The sequence below is a fragment of the Octopus sinensis genome, linkage group LG16, assembly GCF_006345805.1.
Source record: "Octopus sinensis linkage group LG16, ASM634580v1, whole genome shotgun sequence".
NCBI classification, from domain to species: domain Eukaryota; kingdom Metazoa; phylum Mollusca; class Cephalopoda; order Octopoda; family Octopodidae; genus Octopus; species Octopus sinensis.
In genome coordinates this window covers 41,398,679-41,415,942 of record NC_043012.1, presented here as the reverse complement: position 1 = coordinate 41,415,942, position 17,264 = coordinate 41,398,679, and the positions used below count along the sequence as shown (strand labels likewise).

Below are 17,264 nucleotides of genomic sequence, written 5' to 3'. Positions count from 1 at the left end.
ATTAAATACACACCCACTCAATTACACACACAAACATACACAGTTTTATGACAGAATTTTTACAGACATAGAATAATGAGTGAAATGAAGAATAAGGAAAAGTTGTAATCATGCAGAATGCGCCACATCTGCCTTCCCAGCTACAGCAGGATTTGAGGAGCTACTGCTACCAGCACAAGCAGCGGACTTTCCAGTATGGCAGGGTCTATGTAGATACATATTACCTTTAGTGTAATCCTGTGAAGATGGGCCTTTGCACCCGAAATGTAAAGTTTCAATAAACTTCCTTCAATTTTCGAATCTTTCCTTATTTCTCATTTCGTTCACGTACATACACACACGCACACACAGACACACACACACACACACACACACACACACACACACGAGCACACCTTTATATATATTACTTATATCCAGCCTTTATATATATATATATATATGTGTGTGTGTGTGTGTGTATGTATATATACATAAATACATATTAGGAAAGTAGAAAAGTATTCATTAACACACAGATACTCACACACACACAAACACTCATATCTATCTATATATATATAATTAAATAAGGGTAGAAATGGATATTAATCAATCAAAACCAGTGGCCTAGCATATTTTAAAAAATTCCGAAGATTAAAATTTTTTTTACTTACAAAATTTAGAGGACTGACCACTAAAAAAATGGACACCTTATATGCTAGATATAGACGTCGAAATCGCCATTTTCCACGAAGAATGTGTTCGCAAGAAAATGTTCAGCAAAAAAACAAAATGTAAAAGTCTATATCTAGTATATAGGCTGTCCATTGTTTTAGTGGTCAGTCCTCTAAATTTGGTATATATATATATATATATATATTATATATATATATATATATATATATATATATATATATATATATATATATATATATATATATATATATATACATGTATATACACATGAATATAAGTATACAAACGAACGGGATGAAAGTAGGAAAGTACTGAGTAGCATGGGCTGGATATAAGTAATTTAATTCATTCAACTGAAAACCAAACTCGTAGCTTCAAGCAGATCTAATGAACATCCGTATCGTCAGACAAACATTTCTGCACGTTATTGATTTCTACGTCGCCATGTTTTAACTGGACATTTTAGTCAGATTATTTTCGAGGAATCTGTTATATACAAATTTACATTACAAACATAAACACACACACACACGCACACATGCGCACGCCCGCGTACAAAGAGGACATGTAGAATTAAAGATAAAATGGAGGAGAGAATGTTTAAGGTTTTGCTAAGTTTTGTATGACTGGTTACTAATTTTGCTCTTTCTGCTGCTGCTGTTGCCGCTGATGCTGTGGATGCTGCTGTTTCCTCCGGTATTTATGGTGTAGTGTGGATGTCTTGTGTTGATTTGTTGTGTTTCTTTGTATTTCTAGATTACAATGCCGCTGATTCAGAGTCTGTGAAAAACGCAGTGAAGGACACAGTTATGAAGCCACTTGTAGGCAGTTCCTATTTGAACATCCCTAGTGGTCATACGCAAGATAATGGTGAAGTAGCGCTACCAGATGAATCGGTAATGAATGATCCTTTCATTGCCTATACTGATGACGAAGATGAGGGTCTTGAAAAGAGGCCGATGGAATTTCTCGGTAAAAGACCAATGGAATTTCTTGGTAAACGGCCGATGGAATTCCTTGGCAAAAGACCGATGGAATTCTTAGGAAAAAGACCAATGGAATTCTTAGGAAAAAGACCGATGGAATTTTTGGGTAAACGCCCTATGGAATTTTTGGGGAAACGTCCTATGGAATTCTTGGGAAAGAGAGCAGATGATTTAGATGATAAAAGAAGAATGGAATTCTTGGGTAAAAGACGGATGGAATTCTTGGGAAAAAGGCGTATGGAATTCTTAGGGAAAAGACCAATGGAATTTCTTGGAAAACGATCAATGGAATTTTTAGGTAAACGCCCAATGGAGTTCCTTGGAAAAAGAGGTATGGAATTCCTAGGAAAGCGCCCCATGGAATTTTTGGGAAAAAGAAAATTGGATTACTTTGATAAGCGTCCAATGGAATTTTTAGGTAAGAATAATTTGGAAATGTTGGACCCGAGAATTTGGCACAATGCTACTGAAACCTTAGCTAAACTGCTTGATCTTAAAATTTGGAATACTTTCAGACGTAAAGGTATACAATTTGTATTAATCGGTAAGTGAAATTGGTGTGTACACTAGAGATTCGCTAATATTCCTGATATAGATAGAAAAGCTCGCGGGAAAAACATTTCTCGCAGAAAATTACTAGCGATTTAATTTAGTCTGAGCATTTAAAATTTCATCTAGAGAGGAAGAGGTAAACTACCGCTCTCCCTTTTTTCGTCAGAAATGTCAGTGAATGGCATATCAGGTTATAGGGAATTTTCAATAATGGTAAGTGACAATCGTTCCAAACAACGTTAAATGGTGCAACTGAAATGCATCATACGAGTGGATCAAATGGTAATAATGTTTCAGGAATGTCCAATAACATCAAATTAAATCTGCTGGCAGCCAGCTCTTAGGATAGATTCTTAGCTAATAGGATTCAATATCCAAATTCGTTCCACAATTCGTTTCAGCGACTCAAGATAGCAATTTCAAATTTATTCAAATTTTTTCTCCATTTGTCCTTTTAAAGAAAAAAAACCTTGTTTTAAATGGATAGCCTCCTTACAAATGACTTGCAATGTTCAAATATACAATCCATTTGGAGAACCTAAATACCATACTAGTACAGATGTCTTAGGTGCAGGAATCTCTCATCCTTTTCGTGTTTACAGGCATAGTTGTCACAATGTTCTCATTCGAAATATAACTAAAGAACACTGGGAAAATAATAGATCGACTTGACAAGCATTTCAAACTATAGCGAAGAACATTTTCTTTTCTACAATAAACGTAAGTGCAAAGTAATAGACAATACTATATCACAAGTTATAATCACGGAATTCCAAATATATTTATCAAAAGTAATATCGCAGATTATTTAATGCCTTTAAATCCATAGCATCATAGCAATTAGAATGGTTACAGAGTCTACATTAGGGAATCAGCTATTGCATTCTGCTTAAATGCTTCACGTAGTAGCACATATGAAACCACTTTTTTCCCTGGCTAAAGATCTAAGAAAAAATGCTTTTAACAAAGAATTTTACTCAAATTTTTGTGGATAATGCATTGGGATACAAATATCAAGATTCAACCAAAATCCCCGAAGCACCAAGACTTGTAAACACACGATGAAAAGCTGGAAAGTATAAAATGAAATGTGTGATGCGGCAGAACTTAAAAGAAATATAGCCAAGACCTTGTCATTCGTCGAAGCTGATCCGTTAATATAAATATTTTTCCGTTACTGTTTCACGTTGGGAATATAATTAGTTACAAGAATATCAACAAAAATATGAAATATTCTAGATTAATTAAGGATAATATAAAGAAGGTAATGGTATGAAATCAGCTAATACGAAAATTCTCCACACTTTCTTTGCAGATAAACAGGATCCGGACACAATGTTGTTAGGTAATCGGAACGACGAACATCATTTATATGTTGATAAACGAGATCCAGACCCCATGTTTATAGATAAAAGGGATCCAGATCCTTTTTTTGTAGGAAAACGGGACCCAGATCCATTTTTTGTGGGAAAACGGGACCTAGATCCATTTTTTGTGGGGAAAAGGGATCAAGATCCTTTTTTTGTAGGAAAACGGGGTCGGGACCACCTTTTTGTTGGTAGACGGGTTCCAGATCCATTCTTTGTAGGTAAAAAGGATCCAGACACTTCATTTGTCGGTAAACGGGATCCAGACCCCATCTTCGTTGGTAAAAGGGATCCAAACACTTTATATATAAGGAAGAGAAATCCTGACCCTTTTTCTGTAGGTAAAAGAGACCCAGACCCTTTCTTTGTTGGTAAACGAGACCCAGATCCGTTTTTTGTAGGTAAACGACATTCAGAACCCTTTTTTCTAGGCAAACGAGATTCAGACCCCCTTTTTGTAGGTAAACGAGATCCAGACCCCTTTTTTGTTGGTAAACGAGATTCAGATCCCTTTTTTGTTGGTAAACGAAATCCAGATCCCATGTTTGTAGGTAAAAGGGACGAAGATCCCATGTTTGTAGGCAAAAGGAGTGAATACCCTCTCTCCGTTGAGAATTCACTCCATCGGTTATTTGTAAACAAACGACGTACGGAGGAAAATCCCTTGTTAGCAAGTATACAAGTTCCATTATTTAGAAGAAAACAGAATTATCATGACCAAAAGCTAGAAACTCCTTTATTTGTAGGCAAACGAGATGATGATCCTCTTTTTGTAGGCAAACGAGATGATGACCCCTTATTTGTAGGAAAAAGAGGTTATATTAATCAGTTACCTACACATGATTATCTTGACCAGGACATATCAAACAAGCCAGGCGATCCCATATACGATGATAATGTAATATATACAGGCAAACCATTCCATGGTGAGCCCTTATTTGGAGGAAAACAATATCCGGATCACACGTTTTTAAACAAACCAGATGATCCCATTATTATAAGCAAACGAGTTCATTATGATTCTGTATCGGCAGGCAAACGACAAAACGATCATCCCTTATTTCCCAGAAAGCGAAATTCAAGATCTGTATACACTAATATACATGAACCGGATCTAATATTTCGTTCTTTACGAAATAACGATACGTTTTTAACGGGAAAACAAAAGCCGGCGTCATTTCCCTCAGCTTTCGTTGCACCATTTTCCAGGGAGACTGTATTTGGTCGTAAAAGAGAGCAGGATCCAATGTTTGTCGGTAAACGTGAGGAAAATCCCATGTTTGTTGGAAAACGAGAGGATGATCCTGTGTTTGTCGGTAAACGAGAAGATCCTATGTTTGTCGGGAAACGGGGGAAAGAACCTATGTTTGTTGGTAAACGTGATGAAGATCCAATGTTTGTTGGTAAAAGAGAGAAAGAGCCTATGATTGTTGGTAAACGTGAAGATCCAATGTTTATCGGTAAACGGGGGAAAGAGCCTATGTTTGTCGGTAAAAGAAATCCTAGGTTTGTAGGTAAACGAGACGATCCAATGTTTGTGGGTAAACGAGAGAAGAACCCTATGTTTGTCAGGAAACGAGAAGATCCTATGTTTATCGGTAGACGAGAGGAGGATCCAGTGTTTGTCGGTAAACGAGAGGAAGATCCTGTATTCGTTGGCAAACGAGGGGTGGATCCTATGTTCGTGGGTAAACGAGGGGAAGATCCCATGTTTGTCGGTAAAAGAGAAAGTCATATGTTTGTTGGTAAACGAGAGAAAGAGCCTATGTTTGTTGGTAAACGAGAAGATCCGATGTTTGTCGGTAAAAGAAGAGATCCCATGTTTGTTGGTAAGAGAGAAGATCCGATGTTTGTCGGTAAAAGAGAAGATCCTATGTTTGTTGGTAAAAGAGAAGATCCTATGTTTGTCGGTAAAAGAGAAGATCCTATGTTTGTAGGTAAAAGAGAGGATCCTATGTTCATCGGTAAAAGAGAAGCCCCCATGTTTGTCGGTAAAAGAGATCCCATGATTGTCGGTAAAAGAGAAGATCCTATGTTTGTCGGTAAAAGAGAAGATCCCATGTTTGTCGGTAAAAGAGAAGATCCCATGTTTGTCGGTAAAAGAGAAGATCCCATGTTTATAGGTAAAAGAGAAGATCCCATGTTTATAGGTAAAAGAGAAGATCCTATGTTTGTAGGTAAAAGAGAGGAACCTATGTTCATCGGTAAAAGAGAAGACCCCATGTTTGTCGGTAAAAGAGAAGAGCCTATGTTTGTTGGTAAAAGAGATCCCATGTTTGTCGGTAAAAGAGAAGATCCCATGTTTATAGGTAAAAGAGAAGATCCCATGTTTATAGGTAAAAGAGAAGATCCTATGTTTGTAGGTAAAAGAGAGGAACCTATGTTCATCGGTAAAAGAGAAGACCCCATGTTTGTCGGTAAAAGAGAAGAGCCTATGTTTGTTGGTAAAAGAGATCCCATGTTTGTCGGTAAAAGAGAAGATCCTATGTTCATCGGTAAAAAAGAAGATCCCATGTTTGTCGGTAAAAGAGAGGATCCCATGTTTGTGGGTAAAAGAGAAGATCCCATGTTCATCGGTAAAAAAGAAGATCCTATGTTCGTTGGTAAAAGAGAAGATCCCATGTTTGTTGGTAAAAGAGAAGATCCCATGTTTGTTGGTAAAAGAGAAGATCCTATGTTTATCGGTAAAAAAGAAGATCCTATGTTCGTTGGTAAAAGAGATCCTATGTTTGTCGGTAAAAGAGAAGATCCTATGTTTATAGGTAAAAGAGAAGATCCCATGTTTGTCGGTAAAAAAGAAGATCCTATGTTCGTTGGTAAAAGAGATCCTATGTTTGTCGGTAAAAGAGAAGATCCTATGTTCGTTGGCAAAAGAGAAGATCCTATGTTCATTGGTAAAAAAGAAGATCCCATGTTTGTTGGTAAAAGGGAAGATCCAATGTTCATCGGTAAAAAAGAAGATCCCATGTTTATAGGTAAAAGAGAAGATCCCATGTTTGTCGGTAAAAGAGAAGATCCCATGTTTGTCGGTAAAAGAGAAGATCCCATGTTTGTCGGTAAAAGAGAAGATCCAATGTTTATAGGTAAAAGAGAAGATCCTATGTTTGTTGGTAAAAGAGAAGATCCCATGTTCATCGGTAAAAGAGAAGAGCCTATGTTTGTCGGTAAAGGAGAAGATCCCGTGTTTGTCGGTAAAAGAGAAGATCCCAAGTTTGTCGGTAACAGAGAGGATCCCGTGTTTATAGGTAAAAGAGAAGATCCTATGTTCATCGGTAAAAGACAAGAACCTATGTTTGTCGGTAAAAGAGAAGATCCCATGTTTGTTGGTAAAAGAGAAGAGCCTATGTTTGTTGGTAAAAGAGAAGATCCCATGTTTGTTGGTAAAAGAGAAGATCCCATGTTTGTCGGTAAAAGAGAAGATCCTATGTTTGTAGGTAAAAGAGAGGATCCTATGTTCATCGGTAAAAGAGAAGACCCCATGTTTGTCGGTAAAAGAGAAGATCCCATGTTTGTTGTTAAAAGAGAAGATCCCATGTTCATCGGTAAAAGAGAAGATCCCATGTTTATAGGTAAAAGAGAAGAGCCTATGTTTGTCGGTAAAAGAAAGGATCCCATGTTTATAGGTAAAAGAGAAGATCCCATGTTCATCGGTAAAAGAGAAGAGCCTATGTTTGTCGGTAAAAGAGAAGATCCCATGTTTGTTGGTAAAAGAGAAGATCCCATGTTCATCGGTAAAAGAGAAGATCCCATGTTTGTCGGTAAAAGAGAAGATCCCATGTTTATAGGTAAAAGAGAAGAGCCTATGTTTGTCGGTAAAAGAGAAAATCCTATGTTTGTTGGTAAAAGAGATGATCCCTTGTTTGACGGTAAAAGAGAAGATCCTATGTTTGTGGGTAAAAGAGAAAACCCTATGTTTGTTGGTAAAAGAGAACATCTTATGTTTGTCGGTAAAAGAGAGGATCCCATGTTTATAGGTAAAAGAGAAGATCCAGTGTTTGTCGGTAAACGAGAGGATCCCATGTTTGTCGGTAAAAGAGAGAGAGATGCTATGTTTTCTGGTAAACGAGAGAAAAATCCTTTGTTCGTTGGCAAACGTGAGCACATCACAGAATTACTCAGTAAAGGAGGGTTTAGTGGGACCCATTCTGGAAATAGACCTTACCAATATGTTATAGGTAAGTCAAAGTACAATCCTGGTCTTGTAAGAAAACGAAAATTGCGCCTTATGAATTTAGTTACACACAACAAAAATTCTCTAAAAGTCGATCATCAAGTATCTAAGGACAAACGGGAGTTAGAATCTGTAACTAGAAATAAACCTATTTTTAGAAGAAATGAAGAATCTTCTGCAGATAAAATTTCGCGTTCGCGGTCAAATTTTTTACTTGGGATTAAGCGATATCCAGGGCCTTCTTTTGTAAGTAAAACAATTAAATATCCCCAGAGTCGATATACCTTGTTATCAGATAAACGAGATGAGGATCCCTTATTTGTTGGTAAACGAATTGTAGGTAGAAATTACTTAACTGCTAATCGTAAGTTTGCTGCTAAAAGGCGCCAAAAGTTTAAACGTACGGCAGCAAAACCTTCTAATACGATTTCTCTACATAAACGGAACTTCAGCCATACAATGTTAGTAAAACGGTATTTAGGAATTCAAGATCCATCGTCCCCAGTCATAGAGTTACCAAATGCCCATAATCCCTCAAATTCAGTTAAGCCCTCTAAGAAATTATCTAAAAAAAATCTTCATATGCCGTTAAATGTTTTATATACTTTACCGATGAAAAGTGATAGCATTAATAATTTTAAAGACACAAATAGAACTGATTATGGAGAACAGAATTCACTAGGGTTGAGTAAAACCGATCTCACATCCAAAGTGATATCGCGAAGATCTTCGTCACAACCCTCTTCACATAAGTTCAAAGAAGGAAAAATTAACGCTGTACGTGTTAATAAAGGAAAAATCGAGAACCCGTACGAAAAACATGCTGACACATTGTCACATTCTGGTGATGCCATTGAGAATTCTCAAAGATTAATGAGTTCAACAGCGAAAGAAGACAATCATGGTGATAAAACTGATCTGAGAGACGTTGAAATTCCAGTGCGATGAAAACAGCTTCATCAAAATGAATTTCACAATGAATAGCCCTGGTCGATCCAATGCAGGCAAGTCTACGTGCTTTTGTCCTTAAGCTTTTGAAATTTTAATTGATGAAATATTCCATAAAATGCTAACAGCAAAACAACAACATCAACAGCAGAAAATTTTTTTAATATCTCTTCAAACAATCAAACAAACGTCTTATCCCCAACTCATAACTAATAATTCCAGGAATATACATTTAAATAGCTTTATAAATAATTAAACTTTATATTATATTGTCAGACGGTTTCTTACTATATTTAACAACATTTTGGTAAATTGACAGAAATAGTTGAGTGCCAAATGAATGGCAGTATTTAGTTTATCTCTACATTCTGAGTTCAAATCCCCTTAAGGCCAAATTGCATCCCGGGTAGATGACAGAGTGTCAATCAAGTATCAGGCCGGTTTCATCGGTAAATCCCTTCCCTAAAATGTTCTGGTCTTGTGATCATGTCAGGTATCACTCTCACATTCAACAAAGATATAGTTTGCACATATTTTACTGTATAAACCTGATATTTACAAACGAAATAATTTTGTAGTCATACAAATATGAAACTACAACATAAATATTGTTTATCGTGAAGTTCGATAAAACAAAGTTTCATTCAAGTATTAGATCGATTTACTCGATCAGACTTACTTTTCTCGTTAGAAATCAATATATCTCTTTTTCGTAAAATACAATGGTGATTTTGTACAAATGTTACACTTATCGAACAAACGTTTTGCAACATATAGCCTCGACTCTTTCGAGCCGAAGTTCAGATTCAAAGATAAAAAGCGAATTTAGCACAGGGCAACAACTACATCAACAACATCAACAACAACAACAACAACAACAACAACAACAACAACAACAACAACAACAACAACATCAACATCAACAACAGCAACAACAAAAACAACGAAAAAATCACCACCACCACCACCACCACCAATAATAATAATGCAATATGAAAGCGCTGATGCAATACCATAAATGCCCTGATGCAGTACCAGACAGTGGTTCTCATGGCTTCTGATCTTAACTGATTGGAAGTGTTATCATGTACATTGCTTTGTCTTGGTATAAAAGATGGGCGACAGCAAATATTCTGCTCAATGCCACAGATTTGCTTGTCAGTTGTTTGACTTTAACCAGTTGGTGGCTGATGATATGTGCATCTCTGATCACGAGCAGAAGTAATGGGGGACCATCATAGCCATGTGTTGAGAGGAATTTTGAATAATACACCACTGGAAACATGGGTGTTTCGTTCATCATCCTTAAACAAACCTTATTCAGGGAGCTTTTGAACGGGATGGGCTACTCAACATGAAAACAAGTGTAACTGGGCCCACCTGCAATGCCATGCGCTATAAGATTAGCATGTCACGCATATGTGGTTGTTATGCATGTGCCTGGTGTACCCTTATCAGACGGGTAGTCATGATGAGTATATTGGGCTTCGTATAATTGTACCCCAGTATCACTTTGATGGCATGCGCTGCTCTTTCACTCATTATTATTATTATTATTATTATTATTATTATTATTATTATTATTATTATTATTATTATAATAATAATAATAATAATAATAATAATAATAATAATAATAATAATAATAATAATAATAATAATAATAATAATAATAATAATAAATAACGCACACGGCCTGCAATTATGAACCTTAGTTTTAAGTTGAGACTTTATTTTATCAATTCTAGAGGGGATAAAAATCGTAACTGATCTCGTTGGGATTTGAACACAAAATATAAAGTGAAACAAGAAATACTGCAAGGCATTTTTTCCATCGTTGTAATTTCCTTCGAATCTTCGTCCGATTTAATAATAAAATATAACGTTGAGAGCAGAAATCCTCTCCGCTCCAAACATTACTTCGTACCAGATAAAAAAAATAAACAAACAAAAACAACAATAACAATAATACTCATCAATATTTCACCTACGAAATATTAACCCCGATCCTCTTACGATACACAAATGATCATATTTTTTTAAATTCGTATAAAGTTAGTTTTTTCAAAGATTTTTTTATAGAACAAACATCCTTATTGAAACGTTTTCTTTCCTACATTCTGAAATAAAGTATAATAAAAGAAATAACAGAAAATAAAACACATCGAGAAAAAAGTGTTTTTAAAAAGATGCTAATCTATATAGATATTACAACCGTAATTAACCGACTGACATTACTCCAGAAGTAGACATAAACATTGAGTATTTATAAAATACCCGGGAGATGGAATACATAATGATACTGTTGTTAGTGATACAGACGTACACGAAAATATTTTATAAGCACAAATACACACATGTTCGAGTATATATACGGACACAAGTGCACTTGTAAACAGGTTTAGTGCGCAGTTATACAAGTGCTTATATATATATATGTATGCATATATATATATATATATGTATGCATATATATATATGTATGCATATATATATATCTATGCATATATATATATATGTATGCATATATATATATATATATATTTGTATATATATATAGAGAGAGACGAAAATATAGATATATGTGTATATATGTATTTATATATTTATTTATTATGTATACATATACATGCATATATTTATATATATATAACTAGTATATATGCGCCTGTGTATTGTTGTGCTCGTGTGTGTGTGTGTGTTTATGTGTTTGAATATTCTTCAAAAGCCATTCAGCATTGATTAGATTAGTTTTTCGAAATCATCACAGAAGACATTAGAATACTAAAAGTAAACAAATTTTTTTCCATATTTTTTTCATTGCATATTTAAATATCAATGTACAATTAAACTACAAAAAAAAAGTTCATAACCTCCATGTCAAAAAACATTACCTCAGATATTAACAACAACAACAACAACAACAACAGCAACAATAACAGCAACAGTAACAACCCAAACCAACAAAAACCAGTTTATGTAAACAATATCTAAGAAAATATAAAATATTTACAGATATTAAAAAAGGAAACGAAACAAGTGAGAAGATGCAATTTAGTGTATTTAAATAAGTTTCTCCACTCCCTCTCCACATCACCACACCTTGCTGACGAACATCATAGGAACTATTCGATCCTAACAAGAAACAAACGAAACTATTAATTCCAGTAACAACAGAAACGAGAACTCATAAGTTTCCCACGATCGTCAGTGTGACAACGAAAAACATTGCATAAAACGGCAACGAAATCAATGGAACTATTAGTTTTTTGGTTTTTTTTTAGCAAACAACACATATTCTTTTTTTAAATATTAAAACTGAAATGAAATGATTTCTTTTGAAATAGTTGGAGAAAATATGAATTATTTATTGTATCTGAAGCATTGATTCACCGAAACCCAATTTCGATACTAAATAAGTGTAACAAATACACCTAAACAGATATAAGTAATTCACAAAGTTTCACACATACAAACATAAATATACATATGTATATATATATATATATATATTTATGTGTATATATATATGTGTGTGTGTATGCATTATATATACATACACACACACACACACACACACACACACACACACACATATATATATATATATATATATATATATATATATATATTGGCAGGTCGATAGATAGACAGAATGACACAAATCTTTAGCGACGTGAAGTACATAGATGACACTATGATACATACAATAACGAATGTGAGATGTAAGTTATAGAAATACAGGTGGAGTAATAATAATAATAATAATAATAATAATAATAATAATAATAATAATAATAATAATAATAATAACCAGCTCATAGACAAGTAGAAGATTAACCGATAAGATAGAGTACAATGGAAAGTGAAAATGCAATTTTAAAGTTGTTTATTCACTTGACCGGTTTCACTTTTTAGAAAAAAGTCAAAAATAAAATGTAAAGCTTTGTTGTGTTAAGTACTTAACACAACAAAGCTTTACATTTTATTTTTGACTTTTTTCTAAAAAGTGAAACCGGTCAAGTGAATAAACAACTTTAAAATTGCATTTTCAAACCTTCTTTCAAAGATATATATATATATATTATATATATATATACAAGTATATATATATACATGTATATACCTATATGTGTATACATATATGTAAGTATATATATATATATATATATATATATATATATGTATAAGCACGTATGTATACACCTATATAATAAATATACACCTATATGTATATATCTATATATACACAGATATATATATATATATTAGCAAAATTATTTCGTATTTAGTATGGACATAGTTCAAACTCTATGTATATTGGTATATTGTATATAAAATGGCATTTATCATTCTATATGGTAAGGAAACCTGCATAGAATGAATAAATGTGAACAACTTTTGATAGCGGTAAAGTATTTCTAATATAACAAAGATTCTTAATTTCAATGTTGACTGGAAATTTTTTAATTAGTTTAATTTAAATTTAATGAGTTGAAGTGGAGTAAAAATTCTTTCAAAAACCTTATTCATAATATAGCATGAGGGTTAATGTTTATAAACATATCGCGTATTTTAATATCTTTCAAGTATCCTGAAACCAATGACAGTAACAACTAAAACAAAAGAAAGACGTAGTTATGAATGAAGTCAACGAACTTTCTTGCAAAGTGAAATTATTATTATTATCCATAACGACACTTTTTTTATAAAGGAGTGCAAAAGTATAGCCATAAATATTATTAGATATACACTGCTAGCATATGTACTTGTTTGTGTCTTTTATCACACGTCGGATCGATAATAAAAGACATATAATTAAAAATACAACTTTAAATTAACATGGTACACAAATGTAATCAAGATGGCGTTTTCCGGTATCGAGTTGGATACAACTGCGTTTTTAATTCCGAAATGTTCTCCGCTGGATGTTTCATATTCCCTGAAGAGATGAATTACATCTATGCAAAATGAAAATATATTTCATGCAATAAATTCCATCTGTTATGCATGGAAATATACTACGTTTAGTACATTCTAGATATCAAATATGAAAATATGCTATGTCTTAATAATTTCAGGATAGCATGTGGGGAAAATATAGTATACGCAATAAGATATGAATTTCATATATTACAAATATATTATGTGCAGTAAATGGTAGCTGCACATTCCATTCATTGTGCTTATCGTTTCGTATTTACAAAAGGACACACTGGATAATATGGTAGTATTATAATTTATAATGTAATAATATCATAAGTTATAATGATACATCATATTAAATATATAACTCATATACAGTGCATTTATTGCAAAGCGTAATGCATATTAGATATATATTTCTTGAAGGTACACAAACATTTTTGAATGAATATATAAGAGTTTAGCTAATATCAATAGAAAGCTACAGGATCGTCTCTATTTGTTACTAACTAATAAATATATCAAGGCAACCATAGCTTATGTATTTCTAACCTTGTGCCTATCTTCTCAACAAGGGTCCATTATATTTGCATCAGCACTTTGTCGATATCGTAGTTCAGCACAATTTTCACCAGGGAGCGTTGAGCATATTATTTCTTTTGAAGCAAAGTTTGTAGAAGAAAATTATAAAATATGTCATAGAAAAATTTAATGTAATGAAATAATGATTATTATGTTAATTATTGTGAATAATTAATCAATACATTAAATAATGACATCATAAATTTAAATTTTTTTTGCTAATTCTCTAAGGGAAAGTATTTCAAATAGAATATTTCTTAAAGGATTCTCGCATCGTGTATTCCGGACAATTTAAGAAAATTATATATGCTAAACGCAATCTTCTTGCACTAACTGTGTTAGGTTGGCATGAAATTCAATTCACCAGACGCATGACAAACCAAATGCACAAGAGTAGCATGAAAGTCTGTAGTGATCTGCAGAGGCAAGTAGCACGAATACGCACCAAGGCACCGATTAGCTGTTATAAAAATATCTCTTAAAGAGAAAGGTTTCTTCTGTTTCCGACACTTTAGATGCACTGAAAAAGAAAAACGTAAATATTTAACTGTTTACTGTGATTTTTAAAAGAAGACAATTATAAATTAATCTTAATAAATGTTTAAATTGTTAGTTATTTTTCCAAACGAACGAAACAATCTAATTAATTAATAAGTCTAAATCGCAGAATGCATCAGAACTTATATTATTGGGTTAATAATTACAATTAAATTTTTATTCCTTTTTATAAAATACAGAATTTGTTAACAGAATACTGACTCAAAAGCTATCTATTTCATATTCTAATATTATTTCACTGTAAACTTAGCATATATATATATATAATATATATATATATATATTATATTATATTAGAGACAAAACCACTATTATGCAAATCAAACAAAGAATGTATATATATACATGTATATATATATATGTACGTATGTATTATATGTATATATATCATTTTATACTTATATACATAATTAAAACAAGGGGTCAGCATGATTCATCACCACGCGCCGCTAGAAATAGACGCTAAAGTACTTTTACTACCTTAGAATCACCGAGAATAACACGTATTGTACGCAAGTAAATGAAGGTCAATGAAACTTGGTTAACTGTAGACGCATTATATATATAAATATATTATATATTATATATTATATATATATATATATATATATATATATATATATATATATATATATATATATATATGATGATGATGATGATGATGATGAATATAATAATAATAATAATAATAATAATAATAATAATAATAATAATATAATAATAATAATAATAGTAATAATATAAATGGGTGGAAGAAAAGCGTGCATATGTCTTGTTATGAAGATTATTTGATTAGTCAAAGAAAATTACATTTTACCCATAGTTGAATACTTAAAATAAATATATTTGACATTAATTAATAAAAATATTAAAACTGCACGTCACGCTGCTATACTCGGCTATACTTGGTAATAATAGGTTATACTCAGTTATATACTCTGCTACGGTCAGTTACACTGCAATCAGTTTCAGAAGATTTTTCTGGTAATTAACAGTGAATAGTAATATTACTTTAAGTGTTACTAGTAGTAGTAGCAGTAGCAGTAGTAGTAATAGCAGTAGCAGTAGTAGTAGTAGTAGTAGTAGTAGTAGTAGTAGTAGTAACTTTGCGTTGTAGGGAAACTATTGTAAGAATGTGTCACGTGAGAGAATGTTTGAAACTACTGCACCCGTTACCTTAGGAGATTAAACATTCACTTGCACTGCATGATGGTCCATCCCACACTCACACTCACACTTGTAGCTGTAGATCACCCTCACTCAACCAGCCTGCACCTACTCACCAACCAACCAACCAACCAACCAACCAACCAACCAACCAACCGACCTTATAGGCTAGCAACTAACAATCGCATCACTCTCACCCACACTAGTTTATAATTCTCGCACTCTCACCAGTTGTAGCAGCACCAGTATTACCAGCACCAGTACTACTAGCACCGAAGCCATCAGCACCACACAACTTGCACTAGTACCACCACCAGCACCACCACCACCGTCACCACCGTTTAGCTGCACCAATATCTTCGTTGCATCTGTTTGTCTTTCACTGTCATGTCGCCCGTCTCCATCGCTGTCATCCTCAGCACCGCTAACTCTCACCTCACATCATCGACTGTTTATCATTTCTTCATTGCCTTCACCATCCTCTCCATTGATGTCCACCACCAGCATATCATCTTCATCAGCAGCATCGTAGTCAGCATCAACATCGTCGCCATCGTCGATATCATTATCACAGCATCCATAACCACCTTCACTCGCTGCTTCCGACATCACCGAACAAACCCACAATCACCACCACCCCCAGCATAACTACCACCACCACCACCACCACCACCACCACGCCACCGCCTCCATCATAACAAGCAATCATTCAACACGAGATAAACCCTGGGGGCGTGGTCCCTTCATGTTCTTTTTATTCATCATGTTTGTCTTCTTCATCTCGTTCTACCGCCATGCACATCATTTTTCTTTTTTGCCATCTTCTCATTTTACGGCGAATATGTACAACCTTCTTGTTTAATCCCCCCACATGTTCTGCCACCATGCACCACCTACTTCCTTTATCTTCACACTTTACTGCAACAACGCACTTTGTGTTCCACTCTTTGTCTTCAAATAGTTTTAGAGTTTTCTATTCACTGTACACCACTCACACTGCTCTTGTGCTTTTTTTTCTCTCTTGGCACTATTCTTCACCTTGTTTGATATAGTTTTAGTTAGATCTGCACATTGGCACCACCATTTTCCTTATTCATATTTCACGTTTCAAAATAACAAGAATTTATATTCAACCCCTAAAACGGTAAGTTTTACAATATCCCGTTTTTGTGGATGTCGTGCAAAAATAATTGGGGCTTTTGCTGCCCCCCATTTGGGTTGTCGACCGGAAGAGGAAAAGCAACAACAAGATGAGTCCTTGGTTGGCCGTCATATCGGTGAGTGAGTTCGGTGTTCGTTTCATTTCTTATTTAACAACAGCATGTACGA

The 17,264-nt window shown here is 33.9% G+C and overlaps 1 protein-coding gene across 50 annotated transcripts in view; it reads left to right on the top strand.

Moving 5' to 3' along the window:
* LOC115220458 (protein PRQFV-amide-like) overlaps positions 1-17,264 on the top strand; it is a 33,125-nt gene that overhangs the window by 921 nt on the left and 14,940 nt on the right. The window contains exons 2-11 of one of the 50 annotated variants that reach the window (XM_036510030.1): positions 3,532-3,686; positions 3,717-5,512; positions 5,780-5,841; positions 5,893-5,992; positions 6,044-6,294; positions 6,346-6,450; positions 6,559-6,747; positions 6,829-7,071; positions 7,207-7,503; positions 7,642-8,758. In XM_036510030.1, the coding sequence (XP_036365923.1) occupies positions 3,532-3,686; positions 3,717-5,512; positions 5,780-5,841; positions 5,893-5,992; positions 6,044-6,294; positions 6,346-6,450; positions 6,559-6,747; positions 6,829-7,071; positions 7,207-7,503; positions 7,642-8,702 (4,259 nt within the window). In that variant the 3' untranslated portion in view covers positions 8,703-8,758. The other 49 variants (XM_036510035.1, XM_036510047.1, XM_036510056.1 and 46 more) reach the window with 49 other exon arrangements.